The following is a 21,676-nucleotide window of genomic DNA, read 5'->3' as shown; positions in this document are numbered from 1 at the left end:
AGAGTACAGGGTGCAGCCAACTGAGGGTGGTAGCTCATGTCAGTACCAAATGATATGTGTCACTTTGGATCGGAGGAGATTCTCTCTGGTTTCAGGCTACTAGCAGAAATGGTAAATACTGGCAGTCTTGCTTGCGAGATTAAGGTGGAGCTCACCATCTGCAGCATCGTCAATAGAACCGACTGAGGTCCTTTGGTGCAGAGCCGAGTGGAGGGTCTGAATCAGAGGTTCAGGTAGTTCTGTGACCATGTAGGGTGCAGATTCCTTGACTTGCGCTGCCGGGTGGTGGGTTTCCGGGTTCCGCTTAATAGGACAGTAGTCCACTACACACAGGAAATGGCTACATGGGTAGCGGGGACTGTATGGAAAGGATTGGGTGGTTTTTTAGGTTAGAGGGTCTCAGGAAACCGCAGGAAGGGCTCCGATTAATTGGGGGCAGGTAAAACACAGTAAGGTAGTTGTAGCAATGTAGTTGTAAATTGTCATAGCTGTGTTCAGAAAGAACGAGAGCTGCAAGCCCTAATAGAAAGCATTGAATCTCAAATAGTTATAGGTACAGAAAGCTGGCTAAAGCTGGAAATAAGTTCAGCTGAATTTTTTTCAAACGTCCTAACAGTGTTCAGAAAGGGTAGATTAAATACAGTTGGTAGTGGAGTATTTATTGCTGTCAGACGTAGTTTACCTTGTAGTGAAATTGAAGTAGATAGTTCCTGCAGAATAGTACAGGTTATAATTGAGAATTGGACTAAACTATTAACTGGATCATTTTACCGACCCCCTCCCCCTGCCCCCCTGACTCAGAAGATATAGTAACTGAACAATTTAAAGAAAACTTGAGTCTCATTTCAGATAGGTGCCCCATTCAACCAATTATAATCAGTGAAGACATCAAACTACCATCAATATGCTGGAAAAATTATACGTTTAAAGCCAGGGGCAGGCACAAAATGTCATCCAAAATTGTACTTAATGCTTTCTCAGAAAATTATTTTGAATAATTAGTTCATGAGCCCACTCAAAGAGTAAATGGTTGCGAAAGTATACTTGACCTCTTAGCAAGAAATTATCCTGGACAAATAGGGAGTATCATGACAGATACAGGGATTAGCGACCACAAGGCAGTTGCTACTAGGCTGAATACCATAACACTCACAACCATCAAAATAAAATGCAAAGTACATCTATTTAGAAAAAGCTGATAAAAATGCTCTTAATGCCTTTTTAAGATACGATCTCCACTCCTTCTGATCTGATCATGTAAGTGTAGAAAAGATGTGGAATGATTTCAAAGAGGTAGTATCGACAGCAATTGAGAGATATAGACCATATCAACTAATAAGTAATGGTACTGATCCCCCATGGTACACAAAGTAGGTCAGATCGCTGTTGCAGAAGCAACAAAAAAAGCATGCCAAATTTAAAAGAGCGAGAAATCCCCAAGATTGGCAAAGTTTTGCAGAAGTTCAAAATATAGCATGTACTTAAATGCAGGACGCATTTAATAATCAATGAAACTCTGTTCAGAATCTGCCAGAAAATCCAAAGAGATCCTGGTCATACATAAAGCACACCAGTGGCAAGACACAGTCAATACCTTCACTGCGCGATAACAACAGTGAAGTCACTGATGGCAGTGCTACTAAAGCAGAGTTATTAAATACTATTTTCCAAAACTCCTTCACCGAAGAAGATGGAGTAAATATTGCAATAAAGAACAACTGCCAATATGAGTAACTAGGAAGTAGATATCTTTGGTGTAGCAAAACAGGTTAAATCACTTAAGAAAGGCAAGGCCACCAGTCCAGATTGTATACCAGTCAGGTTCCTTTCAGAGTATGCTGATACAATAGCTCCATATGTACCAATTATATACAGCCGCTCACTCATAGAAAGATCCATACATAAAGACTGGAAAATTGCTCTAGTCACACCAATACCCACAAAGGGAAATATGAGTAATCCGCTGAGTTACGGGCCCATATCAGTAATGTCAATTTGCAGTAATGTTTGAACATTATAATTTACCTTGATGAATATGATTTATTGGTATTTAATCAGCATAGATTCAGAAAATATTGTTCTTGTGAATCACAACTAGCTCTTTATACTCAATAAGTAATGAGAGCTGTCGACAGGGGCTGTCAAATTGATTCCATATTTTTAGATTTCCAAAAGGCTTTTGACACCGTTCCTGAAAAGCATCTTCTAATCAAACTGCATGCCTATTGAATATCGCCTGAGTTGTGCGACTGGATTTGTGATTTCCTGTCAGAATGGTCACAGTTGTAGTAATAGGCGGAAAGTCTGCAAGTAAAACAGAAGCAACATCCTGCATTCCCAAAAGAAGTGTTTTACGCCCTCTATTGTTCCTGATTTAAATTAATGACATTAGAGTCAATCAGAGTAGCTCTCTTTGATTGTTTGCAGATGATGCTGTCATTTACCATAGTGTAAAGTTTCAGATGACCAAAATGAATTGCAAAATGATTTAGGTAAGTTATCCGTATGGTGTGGAAAGTGGCTATTGACCCTGAATAAAGAAAGTGTGAAGTTATTCACATGAGTACTAAAAGAAATCTGTTAAATTTTGATTATGTGGTAAGTCACACAAATCTGAAGGCTGTAAATTCAACTAAATACTTAGGGATTACGATTACAAATAACCTGAATTGGAAAGATCGCATAGATAATGTTGTGGGTAGAGCAAACCAAAGATGATGATTCATTGGCAGAACACGTAGAAGGTGCAACAGGTATACTAAAGAGACTGCTTACACCACACTTGTCCATCCTATTCTGGAGTATTGTCATGTTGTGTAAGATATGCATCAAGTGGGACTGACGGATGACATCGAAAAAGTTCAAAGAAGGGGAGTCCATTTTGTATTATCGCGAAATAGGGGAGATAGTGTCTCAGACATGATATGTGAATTGGAGTGCCAGTCATTAAAACAAAGGAATTTTTCGTTGTGACGGGATCTTCTCATGAAATTTTAGTCACCTGAGAACATACTGTTGGCATCCACCTACATAGGGAGAAATGATCATCACTATAAAATAAGAGAAGTCAGGGCTTGCACAGGAAAATGTATGTGCTTGTTTTTCCCATGCACCGTTCGAGAGTGGCACGGTAGAGAGACAGCTTGAAGGTGGTTCATTGAAACCTCTGCCGGGTTCTTTATTGTGAATAGCAGAGTAATCACATAGATGTAGACGTAGATGATCCCAGATGCTTCTTCACATTACCCCCTCATTGTACTGACTGGACAGATATTGAAAATAGCTAACTGGGCAATTCAATGACCACAAGTGATCCCAGAAAATGGGTTTAACATTCTACACACAAAAGAATGTTACATAAGAAATCTCCATATCAAAAACTGCAGTACATGGGTTTTTCAAACTGACCATATGAAAATCACTGTAGAAAATATTTAAATATAGTGTACTGTACATTGGCACAAAATATCCACAAATTATATTTTTAATAAAAATGGGCATCTTCATCATAAGTGATGCCCTTTTTGGATAAACAAAGATTACATTGTAAGATACATATCACTTTATACAAGTCCTGTCTGGCTTCAAAGAATAAATGATCATGGGTTGCAAAGAGTTAAATTGCACTGCTCCTTGCAGTTCATTTTCAGACAGAAAATTTCTCTCTTTCAATGTTAAGTGTTTTTCACAAGCATATTCACACTTTTAAAGAGTTTTAACACATTTTCTCCCCAAGTTGTCCATGACTTCAACAGGTCCATGTGGCAGTTAGTAAGGAAATGCACTGCTCTCAGTTCCCTTGGTGGTGGTTCTCCTCTGCCACAGTACATGAAAAAATTAGACAAGAGACCCTACTTTAGACCACTCACTTTTACTTCTAACTAAGTATAACGTAAAAATTTTTCACACTAATGGCAAATAATTGTCATTACTTCATAAATAAAGACATTACACAGTTCTCATAACATCACAACTATTAGCACTAAAATTGACTATAGTACAAAAGGTGGGGACTAGTAAAAATTTAAAATCAAGTGCACATTACACTATAAAAAATTACTCTAGGTTATAAGTCTGTCTCAGACTGGTTAAACTTGAAAGATTTGGGTTTCTTTTCCATTTGCAAAATCACTAAAATGCCAAGCCCTGGTTTGAAATTCACACCATTTATGGACTAATATCACCTTAATGTCCAAAATATGTACATTACCTCTATTAAAAAATTGAGTTGTGCAGTAGCATAGATTTACTAAACATTACATTATATTATGAAAAAAGAATACAGTCACCATCACATAACTTAATTACTAATCAAATCAAAATTAAGGGATGGAAGTTGTACCAAATCATTGCTCTACTTCTCCACTCAACTCTGAGTACTACTCTCATTCAACAGAAAATTAAATCCTCCCAAAATGTTACCAAATAGTTGACTTGTCAGAATATTCACATTACTCAAGCACTGCAGTTATCAGTTAATCAGCAAAATTACTTTTCTTCATTCCATTATTACCACTTAAAGCTCATATTCCTCACAACACAAATAGAAGTTTTCAGATAACCTATAGATCCGATAATGCCACATTGTATGAATTGTACCTCAATAAAATATTGCCCTTTGTGTTAAGCTTTCATTCCAGGTGCAGTGTCATGAATTGCACAATATACACAGTACCCAAAGTTGCTTAGTTAAAAATAGATCATCAATATAGTTATACTAAATTTGTCTGTATACAGTTATTTTACTTACATTTCATACCTTCTTAGCTAGTGGAGTGGGTTCACAAAAAATATCCCTACTGCAGAGACAGGCTCCCTAACTATTAACACCATAACATTATTCATTATTTTATTATTTCATTATTCCTTCATTATCTAATAAATAAACATCTGCTCTACTTAGCCAATGTAAAACTGATTCTACTGAAAAACACTCCACACTAACAGATCCTTATGCTAAGGCAAACTTAACTCTCATTACTGATCAGACAAGATTATCACTTAGAAAAACTATCATGTCACTGTATTCCATCAAATTGCTTGAGATTCTAGCCTGAAGGATTGATATACATACAAATCTTTCTTATTCTTTCCACACACATTACTCCAGGGAACTACGTTTAAAGGTTTATTTCCTTAATGTTAGAAGAGGCTGTACCATGACACTCTTCTACATGTAGATAGTATCTCCATATACTGACTGCACTGATGACAAACACTTCCAGTATACCGCAATTAATATTAAGACCTAGTATTCAAGATCAAAGCACATTGCCTCTGCTGCTGCATCAGATTATACTAATTTCACACATAAGCTGATTACTTCAGATGTTAATTATAGTTTTCAGATAATCTGCACCTTCTCCTCCACATATGTTGACACCTTTCATTTCCCGCTTACCTTACCTCTATGTTTTACAGAAATATTTAAACATGACATCAGTTTACTTTCGTCATATTTCATAAAACCAGAATAAACACAGTATCACATAGATTTTTACCAACTACCACTGCTGTTTTTTATATTGCCCTTTCTTCCCTCCTCTTATGACTCCATTACTTATCACTAACACAACATAATATATATAGATAACACTGGAGAAACCTTTTCTAAAATATTACTATACTAAAGCGTCCTGCTGTACTCAAATCACATGAAAGTCTAAGATAGAATGTTTCTGATTCACTTATAAACTACAGATAGGATGGGAGAAGAGTTTGACTGCCTCAGGAAAAAGGGAAAATGAGACAGACAGCTGGGGTAAGCATTATCACCACATAAATGAATTCTACACAGAATGTTGAACCCCCTACTTGCTACTTTAAATCTTTTGATCCAGAATTACCATCTTCTCCTCCATTTCTGTTCCTTGAATTTCTCCTACCTGTTCCCTGCCCATTCTGGCTATCCTCCACCTGATAATTCCTTGAATTTCTACTAGAATTAGTTCTGTTCATCCTATTTACCTGAAACTTTCTCCTTGATTGCTTATTATCATCAAAATTCCTCCTACAATTCCACTGAGGGCTTCACCCTCTCCTCCTTATCAACATAGTTCAAAAAATCACTAATATTACCCCTAGGGGCAGATACAAGTGATTCTCTAACTTTCTCATGCAACTTAATTTCTAATCTAATATCATGGTAGTGTTCTCGCTTCCCGAGCACATGGTCCCGGGTTCGATTCCCGGCGGGGTCAGGGATTTTCACCTGCCTCGAGATGACTGGGTGTTGCTGTGTCATCTTCATCATCATCATTCATCCCCATTATGGTCTAAGGAAGGCAATGACAAACCACCTCCACTAGTACCTTGCCTAGTACGGCAGTGTGGGTCTCCCGCATCGTTCCTCTACACTCTGTCAAGGAGTATGGGACTTCATCATCATCATCATAATTATTGATTCACTACCTAGCTGTTTGCCTGAAAAATTCAGTGTGGTTATCCAAAACTGACAGAAATCTTTCACAGTACTCTTCCTAGAGTCAAATTTATCTTGTCCCCAAAATTCACTCAAAACCCTCTGCTGCTTCTCTTTGTATCAATATTCATCTAAAAATGCTTTCTTAAAGATATGCCCTGAAGTACAACCATCAGCTACCTGAGTTGTTCATCCATAAGCATTTGCTTTCAAAAAACCTCTCACAAATGACATTTTCTCTTTGTCATTCCATGTTTCTGACAAATCATTAAATTCCCTATTGAAATCCAGTGGATGCACTTCCCCATATAGTTGAAAATTATTAAATTTCAGTCCTTTACTTTCACTTTACTACTAGGTATCTTTAACAAAAGGCACATTCTTACAACATTATCATCTGCCATGTTCATTTTCTCTTTGTGTCTGTTGTTCGTTATTTGCCTTTCACTTCATTTTCAAACAGTATTCTCAGTCATTTTTTAGTATATGCACATATAATGAGGTGACAAAAGTCATGGGATACTTCCTAGTATTGTGTTGGAGCTCCTTTTGCCTAGCGTAGTGCAGCAGCTTGACATGGCATGGATTCAACAAGTCACAGGAAGTCCTGTGCCGAAATATTTAGCCATGTTGCCCCTGTAGCCTTTCATAGTAGCAAAAGTATTGCCGGTGCAGGATTTCGTGCACAGGTTGACCTCTCGATTATGTCTCATAAATGTTTGACTGGATTCATGTTGGGCAGTATGGGTAGCCAAATCATTTGCTCAAACTGTTCAGACTGTTCTTCAAACCAGTCACGAACAGTTGTGCACTGGTGACATGGCACATTGTCATCGATAAAAATTCTATCATGGTCTTGGAACATGAAATCCATGAATAACTACAAATGTTCTCCAAGTAGTTGAACATAACCATTTCCAGTCAAAGATCAATTCAGTTGGACCAGAGGACCCAGGCGATTCTGTGTAAAAACAGCCCACACCATTATGGGGCCATCGTCACTTTGTTCAGCACCTTGTTGACAATGTGGGTCCAGGCTTTGTGGTGTCTATGCCACACTTGAATCCTACTAACAGCTCTTACCAACTGAAATGAGGACTCATCTGAGTAGATCATGGTTTTCCATCTTGTTGGGTCCAACTGACGTGGTCATGAGACCAGGAGAGGCACTGCAGGCGATGTTTTGCTGTTAACAAAGGTACTCGCATCAGTCATCTGTTGTCACAGCCCATTAATGTCAAATTTTGCTGCACTGTCCTAACGGTTACATTCATCACATATCCCACATTGATTCCTCTGGTTATTTTGGTGTTGTTTGTCTGTTAACACTGACAACTCTACGCAAACACAGATCGTTAAGTGAAGACAGTAGGCCACTGCATTGTCCATTGTGAGAGGTATTGCCTAAAGTGTGGTATTCTTGGCATGCGCTTGACACTTGGATCCTGGAATATTGAATTCCCTAACGATTTCTGAACTGCAATGTTCCATGTGCCTAGCTCCAACTACCATTCTGTGTTCAAAGACTGTTAATTCCCATTATGTGGCCTTAATCATGTCAGAAACCATTTCACATTACTCACCTGAGTACAAAAAACACTGCTGACAGTGCACTGCCCTTTTATACCTTGTGTACTTGATTCTACCACCATCTGTGCCTATCGCTATCCTGTGACTTTTGTCTCCTCAGTGTATGTATGTTTTCTCAATTTTTGTTTTGAAATGTGAAATCCATTTGTGCGTTAAATTGTATCAATTTGACATGAATTGAACAAGCATATACATTCCTGGCAAAATGTTTTCAGGAAATCCTTAGGTACCTATAGTGGGCAAGTGACTCTAATAATCAATTGATACACATTTCACACTTTGATAAGAGGTCAGGTTTGAGTACTAATCACATAGTTTCATATCAGTACAGACTCCACTACTCAGGAAGACATTTAATTACAAAACCAAGCTCCTTTGTAAACAATTACTTGAAGCATGTCATATTTTATTCTTACAGGTATAGGAAGAGAACTTGTAAAAGCTTTAGTCCGTTATGGAGCAGAAGTTATTGCTTTGTCTCGCACAAAGAAGCATCTTGATACTTTGTGTCAAGAAGTAAATGTGACTCCAGTGTGTGTTGATCTATCAGACTGGGAGACGGCTCGGGAAGCGGTGAGGAAGATTGGCCCAGTTGACTGTTTAGTAAATAATGCTGCTGTTGCATTACTGGACCCATTCTTGAAGGCAAAACCAGAAGATTTTGATAAGTAATTTCATGATTTGACATTTTTCATATATTAATTGCAACTGTTAATGTTAATCCCATATGCTTTCCATCAAAAATGTGTTGAATTAGTCCGTGTTCCATTTAAAGAAGATTGTACATCAAGTAACACTCACTAAATATTAGCGCAGAACACTGATCAGAGTATGTAGTTCTTTTTAACTTTAGTTGTTCAGTTACAAAAATGTAAGAAATTTGGTAGTTCATAATAAGATATTATTGTTTCCTATGCTTGCTAAAAACTGTTCTATGAATTTCATACTGGTACAATATTATTACATTCCATCCTGGATTTTCAGTTATTTGATTTGTACATACTGGTAAGTACATTATTATTTTTTTGTAAATTTGAGTGGTGTTATTATGCTCTGAGTTTCAGATTTAACTGTCTTTAAATTTTCTGTGTGGTTTGAAGTTTAAGTGACTGTACTTCAGAACTGTCAAAAAGTGCCTACCACATATTAATTTTGTTACTTGAAATATAATTTTGACTCTTTAGCAATGAAATTAGACACACATACCTAGTAGAGGGTGGCAATCCAAATTTCCCTGGTTACCAAGGTAAGGTGGTGTTGTATGGACTCCATGAGGCAATGAAACTGTTGTGGAGCCAGCCTGATCCACGACTGCTCAACTGCCGCCCACAACTCGAGAAGCTGAGTACAAATTTTGCCTATCTCAGTCAGCATCATTTCAGTTACCATTAGTAGGATTAAGGTCAGGTGCCCAGGAAGCCCACACGAACACTCCATGTGTGTGGTGTATCACTCAAACCACTCTGACACAATTCAGGCGTGGTGTGTTGATGCATTGTCTTGCTTAAGACTGCTGTAGATGAAGACACCAATGCTCTTAATAGGAAAGTAGACACCTGAGTTGTTCACTGATGACAGGCAGTAGCAGACATATGACAGGCCCCATTTTATACTGTATATAGATCTCAGACATGAGGATATCTCCACCATCCGCCTAAATGGTTCCTTGTTAGCATATAGGATATACTGCTTCATGTGGTTTTTTATGTTCTCATACCCTGTCATCAGTCTGCTTACCACTGACACAGTGTCCTGCAAAAAGCTCTTTGTCTGCATAACCATGTAGATATAGCGCTACATGCGTGTTAGGTACCTACAACCTGTGATTGTCATGTCCTGATATTGCAAATTGTGCTCAGCGATTATATTATGAGTGTATCTGTGAGCAATAACGAAGTGCATCAGCTCATTGTTGCTGGAAAGGCCATGTTTTGGGAAGGCAAAACACAGTTAATAAATAGACTGACTGAATAGAACATGAAAAAGCCACAAAAATTTAAGTTACAGAAAAGAAACCTTTTTTAATGTGATTGAAAATTTAGTACAAATAATTAATTTTACCCTGTTGCACAATATTCAATTTTCTAGGTATCTACCAGTTCCTATAGATGCCACTATGTAGCATCAGTGTACTTAACATTTGCTTTTAATTCAAGCAAAACAGATTGCTTTTGAATACTGTTAAGTATGATATCTGCAATATAAGTAGAGAATAGAAAGCAACCCATAGCCCATTTTCAACTGTAACTAACTGGTGTACAAAGACAGTCCATTACACAAATTGTAATATTGCTGAAGTTAGGACATATTATCCATTTAAAAATATTTATTTTTATATATTTATTGGCCCTTTTTGTCTTCACTGTATGTGGTGCAATTAGATATTGAAGATTTTATAAATTAAATGTTTGCTTTTATTTATTTCTTTTCTGTAATAGTCAATATTAGCTAGACATACTTCAATTGAAATCTGATACACATTGTATCAAATAGTAAATGACTAATGAGACAACTAGCATCACACCCAGACTAAGAACTTTATTTTCAATCTTGCAGTTGCATGAATTCAAAATAATACCCTTGCATCTCCACACAACATTTACGTTGATCCTATGAGTTATTGAAAGACCGCTGGAAGTCCCAATTGTGTACCTCCTTCAGCATGTCGGACACAACATGTTGGATGCCCTCAATGGCACTGAAACGTTCCTCTTTTAAAGCACATGTAATATTCGGAAATAGAATAAAGTCTGGCGGTGCCAAGTCAAGCAACTAGAATTGGTGTTTGAGCACATAGATCTGTTTTTAAGCTAAAAACTGTTTCATGGATAGTGCACAGTGAGCCTGTGCATTTGCATGCAGAAGAACCCAACTCTCACTTTGGGCAGACACATCCTGACCTGAAGCATGTGAGCAATCAGGTATTGCGTCACTCCTAACTAGTACTGTCCAGTCACTGCACTCCGGGAGAAATTCACAATGGGTCATCCCAGAAACATTGAAAAAAAAAAAAAAAAAAAAAAAAAGAAACTATTAACATTGTCTTGCCTTTTTTTCCAAATCGAGCTTCTCCTGTCTCGATGATGATGTTCTGTGCCATTCCATAATTTGGTGTTTTGTCTGTGGCCAAACTGAAAAATCAACTTTCATCCTCAGTTACAGTTTGTTTCAACAGATTAGGACCCTAAGCAATTACAGAGATGAAAGTGGCACAGCATGCAGCTCGATGCTCTCTCCGCTCTTCTGTCAGTGAATGTAGCACCAAATCTTTATCTTGTGCAAAGCTTTCGCTAAATGGACCTGGTCATTTCCTTACAGATGCCACATTTCACTTCATGCATTCTGGTGGAAATTTGCCTATCACTGACAACAATGTCCTTGGCTTTTCCCACATTTTCACGTGTCCAAACAAAGCAAGACATCCAACACTTGGTTCATCTTCTAAGATTTCTTTTCTATTCTTAAATGCTGAAAACCAGAGGAACTCTTATGCAGAACTGAGACAATCATCTCTGTAAACACGTTGCATATCTTTGTAAACTTTTCATGCCGTTTTTCGTGATTTACAGTAAAATTTTATCACAGCTCTTTGATCCATGATGCTATGTTTGTCTGCTACTTCTTACACATTACTTTCACAGCTAATAAGCATTCACAGGCTGAGTCATTGACATGATCAAAACATCTATGCCTTCAACACGATCTAGCAGATGAAATTGTAACCACATGTGACATGTTACTTCAAAATTTTCCAGGTAAAATAACCAGCCTGATTCCCTATTTAGCACACGGTGTATTATTTTTAAAATATTTCATTACTTATAGAAAATATCAGTATTGGGCACAATGAAGATTCTGTTATTGGCATGTTGCATTGCTTGTGTTCTTTAGATGAAACAAAAGAAACAAAGACTTTTATGAAATATATTTTTATATAATACTGCATTACACAAACAAAATCATTTAAATTCTCATAAACTCTTTAACATACATCTTCTTGCCTGCATTCTCTTAGACAGGAAGTGTAGCAGTGTGGAAGCTTGAATATCTTGTGACAACACACACATCACACATTGTTTCTTCTATTGGGGAATGAGACCTGTATGACTCCCAATCCCCACCCAATTTCATTTTATTATTATTATTATTATTATTATTATTATTATTAGCAGTAGTAGTAATAGTAGTAGTAGTAGCAGCAGTAGTATTAAAATTCTAGTGTTAAATCTTCTTGAATCTCTTCTGCTCTGTGGAAACAATGTCCTTTCAATGTAGTTTCGAATATGGGGAACCAATGAAGTATGCTGGGCTCAAGTTGAGAAGCAGCGTGGATGAGGTGTATACAAGTGCAATGTTCTGCCAGATAACTGTACATCAGAAATATCATAATGCAACATCAGTTATTAGTTTTTACACATTTTAGGACTCTTCTCATTCACAGCATCTTGCCAGTTCTTCAAAACCCTTTGTACTGTTTTTCATTTACTACATGGCTGCAGGTTGCAGTGATAGGCTGTGTTGTTATGTGACCACATCTCATGTACTGTGTGTATTTCCTCAGCAGTTGCAGATTCTGTCCAGGAATTTTCATTATTAGCATCCAATTTTGCTCAGTGAATTAGGTTATCAGTTCTGATTTGACACCATTTTATTTATTTATTTTGTCCATTGCTATAGCAGCAACATGACATGAACTTTGTTACTCGGTGCTTAAGATAACTTATACAACTGTTAAATTGGTTTATGTTATCATCAAGATATTCATTGCTTGCAGATCTTTTCTTGCTTTCTTTCAAATAAACGTTTAATATTTTGCAACCTTGTAAGTCTTTTAAGAAGAACTTTCCACATTAATAGTTCAGCCATAGTGCTTTTTCCTTTCAGTTGCACCTGAAAATGGCCATAAAGCTGAAATCATGATTGTGTGAAATAAATTAATAGTAATTTACATTCAAATGGTGGAAATTTATTTCAAAAAGTTGAGGAATAGGTTATTTTGACAGTTTGTGTAAAATACTTTTCTCTATTCATTCATTGTTAAAAACTTATGGTAAAATGTGGAAAATCAGCCAAAATAAACAAAATAGATTCTTCAGACTGAATAGTTGACATGAACGCTTGCCCAGTAAAATATTTATGTTCACATATTCCAATACCATATATAACGTCATAATTAACAAATGGGTTGCTGTCATTTCAGGAAGTTATAGGACAGACAATTTTTTGGCATCAGATACAAGTTGAGACTGCCTATTACAAACATTAAATTTGGACTTTTTCATGTAATTTTTCCTTATTTTAAAAGTACAATAAAATACTGATAGTCACAAGGTATGAGAAAAAGATTGCTGACCATCAGCTAAATGTGTTTCAATGTTTGGTGCAGTGATGGTCTGCTCCCAACAAAATATATGAAACCGTATTACTCTGATATGTGCTTATTCAACATGAAACATAAAGAATTAACATTTTCTGATTATTTGCCAGGCCATAATAAAAATCTCATTAAATATGTTTATAAAGAAACATTTACCATACATCACTCAGGTGGCAAGGACTCTAGATCTCAATATAATGTGCAAACTTCTGTTGTACAATGCCATTTCAATCAAAGAATAGTATCATTAAAACCTTGATAATGGATCGGTGTGTGCAAATTTCTTCTAGTTGTGAGACCTCTTCCTAACACACTGTGTTTCCACATTATTCTGGTTTTTGGGAATATTTCTTGGAATTTGCATTTTCAGGCATCACCTAATACAACATTTGAAGGGATGGATTGTTCACTGTCTTGTTCCATGTGATGCTTGTCAATAAAATTGCATGGCATGATTTCAGACTGATGCCCACTTCATCAGAAATCTATTGGGCCCTTATCAACAATTTTTGCAAAACACTGGATCAATACGCTACATAGTGATCATTGCTTGATGTGGAAGGTAATGCAGATTGTGGGTCACTTCAGCCAGCATTACTCTCACTTAAATGGCTGAAACTCTCATAGCACTGAGTGTGCCCCATGCTGTGCACTGCATTCTTGTTTAAACAGTTAAAGTTTTCCTGTAAACTTGATCTCTCTATTGTGAGAAACTTTATGCACCTGATTTGTTTTTCCAAACCCTTAACTGAGAATTTTTCCTAACACTGTGTACATATATTAATGTCAACTGTTACAACTCGAACACAATTTAGTGCATCAAATATGGTACACAGCACCCTGTTCTTAAAACTTGCTATAAAGAGTGCGTCAGATGTCAGTAGAACTTCATTCATGTACAGACGGTTGCCAGTATGTAAATTACTGGAGTTGCAATTCTGTGTGACAGGTAGAACAGACATGAGAGTGTATTAGTGTTGTTCATGTTTAGTGTTGTTACCAGGTCTGGTGGGGTAAACAAGGAGCTCAGTTGCTGAGTAACCACTCTGAAGGACATGAATGAGGCCCTGTGCTTGCATAAGATAACATTATCAGCACCCTACAAGAGTTTGAAAGAGACCCCATTGTGGGTTTCCATTTGGCCAGCTGGTTGAATCATGCTATATCTTGACATATGGGGCATTTGGATGTGACAATGGCCTGATGTTGGACTGTATGATAAAATAAGGGGAGGCATACTTATCAAGGTTCTGGTTGACTGTGTCTGACCATCACAAGGGAGGATTTCAAGGACATCATAACCACTTTACTTCTGCAACTGCATCCAAGAACAAGTAATGGAGTCTATGCAACATTTTACGTTATCCCACACCACTGATTGGAGCCTAGAAGTAGCCAGACTAGGGAATTACTGTCCCATGCATAGGCTGCCATTAATACCACAACACAAATGGCAGTGTTTGGAGTGGTACCATGACTGGGAAGCATGGATTGCTGATGACTGATGTTGCATTGTGTCCAGTAATGAATTGTGCTTTGACACTACCCCATATGACCTTTGTTGGCAATTATGGTGGCAACCTGGGGAGAGGTCCCATTCTTTCAATGTTTATTGAGGGAATTCTGTCAGCACATCAGTATGTCAGAGACATCCTGCACCCTCAGGTGTTACCTCTCATGCGACAGTATCATGATATCACCTTTGAACATGATAATATCTGCCCACATATGCCACATGTCTGCAGGAACTGTTTCACGATGTTGAGGCACTCCTGTGAGAAGAAAAAATCCCCACATATGCCCCAGCAGAATATTTGTGGGTCCAGCTCGGCATCTCATGTGTTCCAGTGCCAGTACCTGGGATATCAAGGAGCAGTTCCAACAGTTGTGGGCCAGGAAAGGATACAATGGCTTTATGACATCCTTCCCAACTGAACCATTGGGTACCTCCAGGCTAGAGGGAGTGCAACGTCATAGTGATAAGTGGACTCATACAGTCAAGTTCTTTGTAGATTTGACTGAAATATCATCGTGTACCCTCTCAACCCATCAAGTTTCATTTTGTTTGTTACTCTCCTTCTAGGTGCTTTACTGTTTTCATCAGGCAGTCTATTTCAAAAGTTTGGTCCTTTTTTTCTTAACATTTCTTGTGATTTAAGGGTCATACTTCATTTTCCAAATTTTTGCTCAAAGAATATGTTTTGAACTGCAGTTCATATCTAAGTGATGAAGTAGTAAAGTTTCTACAGAATGTATTAAGGTCTCAGCCTCTAAAATCATGTTGACTTTTACCAGATTACAGTTTGATGGTGTTTGTTAACTACACCTAGAGCTGTTGTTGTTCAGCTTTGAATTTGTTTCTGTAAAAAAATTCTCAGTGAGAACTGAAGATCATAGCAGAGGAGCTACCAACAACTTATTTTTAGTACCCAATCCCTTCAAGAGCCAGGTTTTTTTCTGTGTGTGCGTGTGTGTGTGTGTGTGTGTGTGTGTGTGTGTGTGTGTGTGTGTGTATTTGTTTGTTTGTTTGTTTCAGCAAGCTGTCTTGTTGATGTCTTTCTGCAATCTTTTTGACTGATTGTCTTCCACTCTGTCATCTGCACCCCCTTTCTCCCACTGTCGATCTCGGGCCCGTGGTACCTAGCATGTCTGGAAGCAAGGTGAACGGGGAAACTGCATGGTCAGGACACAAGCTGTGGCCCTGAGTCTTTGTACCACCACTGCAGGGGTCATGACACCACTGATGTGGAGGAGATGTGTCTATGTGGTGAGGACTAGGTTCATCAGTTGGTGAGGCAGGAGTGACTCTTTTCAAAGCCCTTTGTTGTGCTACGTCTTGAACTGATAATTAACAACTGTGGTTTCCAACTCACTAAGACCTGGGGCCCAGCCTTGAGTGCAAAATAGTAAGCTATGGGAAGATCTACTCATATCATGTCAATTGATGCATCTCCTTGGCATCAGCGTCATCTTGATCCCTGAGTGTCTGTACCACACGCTTCCCCCTTGACGTTGCCAGCAGAGCCTTGTCTGGGTACCGCAAGCCTGAGATAAGCTGGAGGGAGGACGTGTATAAGACAATGGACAATGCCCAATGACAGTCAGTCATATGAACCATACAAGGATGAGAAAAAGTCAGCGTACCTAAATATCAAACAATTTTGATAATTCTGAGTATGAGAGAGCATTTCAGAGGATACTACTGCCAAAATTGTATAAAGTGTAAAAACACACACACAGTAGTTTTGACATATTATATTGTTGGCAGTTGACCTCTATGATCGGCTAAACCATTTACTAGGGATTTTTGTGTATAAATCACCGAAATGAATTGGGACTAACAATAGAATGTGTTCCACTATAATCTTCAGCCGTCACTGGGGATTTTTTTATGGAAACAAATACAAAACTGAATATCAACGGTGTACTCAGTCAATATTATCAAATAGAGAGCTGATTAAGGGCAGAAAGATTGCAGTGCCTGGTAATATGATTAGTTTTGTACATACTTTTCTGCTCTATCAGTTAGATACGAATTGCAATTTAAAACACGTCAGCCTCCTCAGTATTTCTAACATGAAAATATTAATCACCCTTCCTCCTTTTTATTGTAGAGAAAATTTACAGCAAAAGACAGTTTGTGTTCTTGGGTATCATCAGTGTAGCTTATTTTTGGTACAGATTGGCTCTTGTTGATGGTGAAGGTATTGATTATGGTCATTTTAAGTATTCCTAACACAAATAGTGCTCTATCTTGATGACAGTCCTTCAGGACATATGTTTATTCATTGTAAATGAAGTAGTAGTTGTAGTGAAGCTTTTTTATTATGTCTAACTAGACTGGAAAGGCAGCAACATTTTTCTATTTTGCAGTGAAATCTTCTCTAGTATTTTATAGCATAAATTCACAGTATGCGCATGTGTCAACTGTGTCAGAAGATGGAAGGATACACGATGCAGTGAGGAATGTGAGAAGTTTTACTGCATTAAGGTGCCATGAAAATCATAATTTGCACATCAGCCCTCCTTTGTTGTTTTAGCTTTTCAGTGTCACCAGTATATGCATTATTAATACTACTAGACTGAGCTGATTTTAGGGAAGAAACTACCTCTAATGTTCATTAACCAGGTGCATAGATGTGTGTCTGCTTCATAAGTATCATATTCAGTGTAAGTTGTTGTTTGATCTGTCAGTGATATGAAAATGACACTCTGTGCAACATCATTTGAAATTATTTAAAACTATTGCTATTTTACCCCTCTCTTTAAAGTAACACTGTTAAAGGAAATAGTCATTCTGATGAATTTTATAGGGATCTTTTGGATTTTCACTCTACCCTGCACCAGCCACATAACTCTGTTGTTGTTCAGTGGAAGTTTTTTGTGATGATGTCTTTAATTTTACCAAAATTATGTCCATAATAATGCTGGGGTTGAAAATTGTGTAACCTCTGCCTCTGTTACTCAGAATTGTATGTTAAATTAAATGTGAAAGTATTTGTTATTTGATGAATAACCATAGAATGTGTTCCACTATAATCTTCAGCCATCACTGGGATTCAAACTGTTGAATTGCTGGTCACTGTTTAACATGTGAACTGTGTCCCTGTCATAGTTAGGAGCAAAAATCAAAAAGATTGGCTGTGAAGTGATGCTGCATCATTTCAAATTGGATATTTGTATTAAGTTAGTGAGCAATTTTAGTACACAAATAATCCAGAAACACTTAGCTCTGGCACATACATGTTAAATTCGTTTGTTACAAAAGTGAGGAAAACAGCAGACTGTAGAAATTTGTAACGTGCTCTCTCTCTTTCTCTCTCCAGCTCTCCCATTACATACACTCTTCTATTAGACTGACTTTATTTCATTTTTTATTTCTGATGTGATACTCATTTTGCAGCTGAAAGCAGTGTGTTGAAGCTCTTTAAGTAATGTAAGTAATAAGATAATTTCTGCAACCACGACAGTTTATGTATTAACATAACTTGCAAAACAAATTGTTAGTGGGAAACTAACAAAACTGAGTATTTTGCATAGTGTTTTGAATGTATTGTCTATACTTTCAGTTACAGCTTCAGCTTTGACTAATTATTTAGAAATTTTCTTTATTTTACTTGAAGTTAGTTTCTGTTTTTCATCTTATGCTACAAACAAATCAGCAAATTTTTTTCTCTTTTCTTTTGTTCAATCCTACTGCCCTTACATATGATATGGGCCATTGTGGGCTGCTTATTCTCAGGTGTTTGAGCTGTCTTGTTTGTTACTTTATTTCCATTGGAACATAGTTGTATCCAACTACATATTAATTCAAATTTTTTGTATTTTTTTTAATTTTTATTTTATTTTCAGGAGCTTTGCTATTAATGTTAAAGCAGTGCTTAATGTCAGTCAGGTTGTTGCAGAAAGTATGATTCAAAGAGGAAAAGGAGGAACTATTGTAAATTTATCCTCTCAAGCTTCACAGGTTGTGAATCTATTACATTGTTTACCTTTCTTTTAATGTAGATCAAGAACTAAAACGAAAAAGTAACTGTCTTTTTAATTTACTACTGAATCTTTAATTTTAGGCTGCACTAGCAGACCATGCAATATATTGCGCTTCAAAGGCTGCTGTAGACCAGCTTTCTAAAGTGATGGCTCTTGAGCTTGGACCTCATAATATTAGAGTCAACTGTGTCAATCCAACTGTTGTAATGACTGAAATGGGGAAGATAGGTTGGTCAAAGCCCGAGAAGGCAGCAACAATGCTATCCAAAATTCCTATGGGAAGGTTTGCTGGTAAGACTTTTAGTACTTGAATAGCATATTCCATTATATAAAAATAGAATTTTAAAATGACTTGCAGAGCCACAGAAATGCACAGTTTTCCAGAATGTAATAATAAATTACAGAACATGTTGCAACTCCTGTACTCTAAAAAATACAATGCTGCTTAGTGGTGTTGTTTTTGTTTCAGAACCTGAAGATGTAGTTAATGCTGTAATCTTCCTGCTCAGCAGTAAATCTGATATGATAAATGGGATATGTGTACCTATTGATGGAGGATTCCTTGCATGCTAACACTGTTTATATTTATCTTATAAATGACAGCTGTGTCAGAAGAACCAAAACTTCACACTTAATCTAAAGGAAAATGATATTTGGAATTTCATATATAATATTAATTTAGCATATAAATCAGTAATATAAGAGAAAATTTGCAGTTATGCATGGAACAGATAAATATTTTTTTTTCCAGTTGCTGTCAGTACTGACAAATAAAATTTGGAGTCACTCCTGGAACAAAACAATGTTAATGCCTCAAACCCTTATGACAATTTTACACCTTACAGCATATGAGTCCAACATAATACCATGAAAATCACTATAAGCGGTTCTGATACTGACTCTTTAAGACACTGTTGATTGTTGGCAGATTAGAACCAGTAAAATTATAATTTAAGACAATGTGAAAGGCAAAGCACAGAATCAAATATTTACTTAGAAAATTAGAAATTTATTAGTATGGAATTCCTGTTACTCTGTCTTTAAATGTGTAAATCATAAAATTTTAGTATGGAATTACAGGAATAATGACATATGATGCATTCGCTTTTTATCCCATCTTCTTCATGACCAAAGTCATTTTTCTATGATTGCTGTTCACCACTGACAAACGCTGGAATTTGCATGCCATGCCACAACTGGATGCCCACTGAGTAGTGATAGGTGGCCTTTGCAGATGAATCATCTTTTAAACTCCATTAGACAGATAGCTATTGGCATGTATGACCCTGCAACAAGTGTTGAAAGGGTCCAAGCCAAAGAAGGGACTGCTACGGTCTGGGAAATATTTTTGTGGCATTTATTGGATGATATCATCATTCTAAAAGGCACAGTGGATCAGCACAAGTATGCATTTATCCTTGGAGACCATGTCCACCCCTACACACATTTCGTTTTTCCTTGGCATGATGGCCTCTAACAGCAGGACAGTGCAACATGTCATACAGTTGCAGTGTACGTGTATTGCTCGAAGAGCACCGGGATGAGTTTCCTGCAGTCCCCTGGCCACCAAACTCCCCAGATTTAAACCCAATTGAGAATCTGTGGGACCACCTTGATTGGACTGTTTGCACCAACCAAAAAACCTAGTGTAGCTGGCTACAACATTGGAGTCTGCATGGTTCCACATCCCTGTCCATACCTTCCAGAACCTCACTGATTCTCTTACTGCATGTCCACGCTGCAAAAGGTGGTTATTCTGGCTTTTAACAGGTGGTCACATTCACGTGAGTGAACTATGTAATTCAGAAAAAAACCTCAATTCTCAATAGGTTCCAAAAAAAGAGCAAAAATATGGATAGTGACAGGTATCAGAATCTCAAGTGCAAGGAAAAGAGAATTGCTCAAATACAGAAAAAAATACCACTTTGTTGAACAGTTACATTCAGAAATACATTCAACTCTATAGAAGAGTGATGTGCCAGGAGAAAAAGAAAGGCCATTGATAAGTTCATAACAGAATCAGCAAATAAAAGCCAATCAGTTTGGAAAATAATAAAGAAGGAGGCAAATAAAATGTTGCTAAGATGGAAAATATCACTCTGAACCATGAAAACAAGAGCGCCACTCATCCCCAACGTACTGCAGATCTCTTCCATTGTTACTATGTAGATGTCGCAAATAATTTAATAATCAGTGACAAAAGAGATAGTAGAAGCAAAGAGTAAAACAAAATCCACTCTTGGTTCTCTTAAGTCTACATTTGCAAGACAATTCTGGATGAAATCATCTGTCTTGCCTCAAATTTTAAGAAAATGTCATCAGGAATGATGGTATTCAGATTACAGTATAAATCAATGTACTGGTATTACAAACGTCTCATTGCCTGTTACAAGTATAGTCAATTCATCTGTTCTTCCAGGCACATTTACAAGCTATCTCAAAATTTCTAAAGTGGTCTGCTCATAAGAAAGGAGACAAATCAAATATAGAAAACTATAGGCCAATTGCCTTATCATCACTCTTTAGCAAAAGCTAGAAAAAGCAATGTGTAATAGATTAATGAAATTTTAGACAAAAATTCCCGGAGGAAACACACATAGTCAATTACAGGCAGCTGTAAATAAAACTAAAGCACAACTAAATGTATGGTTTGAGGGAATAAGCTACTGACAAACACAAAAAACAGCATGCCTAAATTTCTGTTGAAAAGGTGATGTGTGCATTACTTGTATGACAGTAAACTCCAACAAAATTACATCTTCATTGGAAAGAAAGTTATGCGTCAGATAGTCAATACA

General features: G+C 37.1%; 1 protein-coding gene across 1 annotated transcript in view; it reads left to right on the top strand.

The window, feature by feature from the left end:
• LOC124594966 (L-xylulose reductase-like) overlaps positions 1 to 19,974 on the top strand; it is a 55,971-nt gene extending 35,997 nt beyond the window's left edge. The window contains exons 2-5 of the mRNA XM_047133487.1: positions 8,430 to 8,679; positions 18,741 to 18,855; positions 18,959 to 19,169; positions 19,348 to 19,974. Of these exons, the coding sequence (XP_046989443.1) occupies positions 8,430 to 8,679; positions 18,741 to 18,855; positions 18,959 to 19,169; positions 19,348 to 19,451 (680 nt within the window). The 3' untranslated portion in view covers positions 19,452 to 19,974. The remainder of the gene's footprint in view (positions 1 to 8,429; positions 8,680 to 18,740; positions 18,856 to 18,958; positions 19,170 to 19,347) is intronic.
• Positions 19,975 to 21,676: the final 1,702 nt, after the last annotated feature.

This window comes from Schistocerca americana, chromosome 2 (genome assembly GCF_021461395.2).
Source record: "Schistocerca americana isolate TAMUIC-IGC-003095 chromosome 2, iqSchAmer2.1, whole genome shotgun sequence".
Classification (NCBI taxonomy): Eukaryota; Metazoa; Arthropoda; class Insecta; order Orthoptera; family Acrididae; genus Schistocerca; species Schistocerca americana.
The sequence above is the reverse complement of the archived record's forward strand: the minus strand, read 5'-3'. Positions and strand labels throughout refer to the sequence as shown.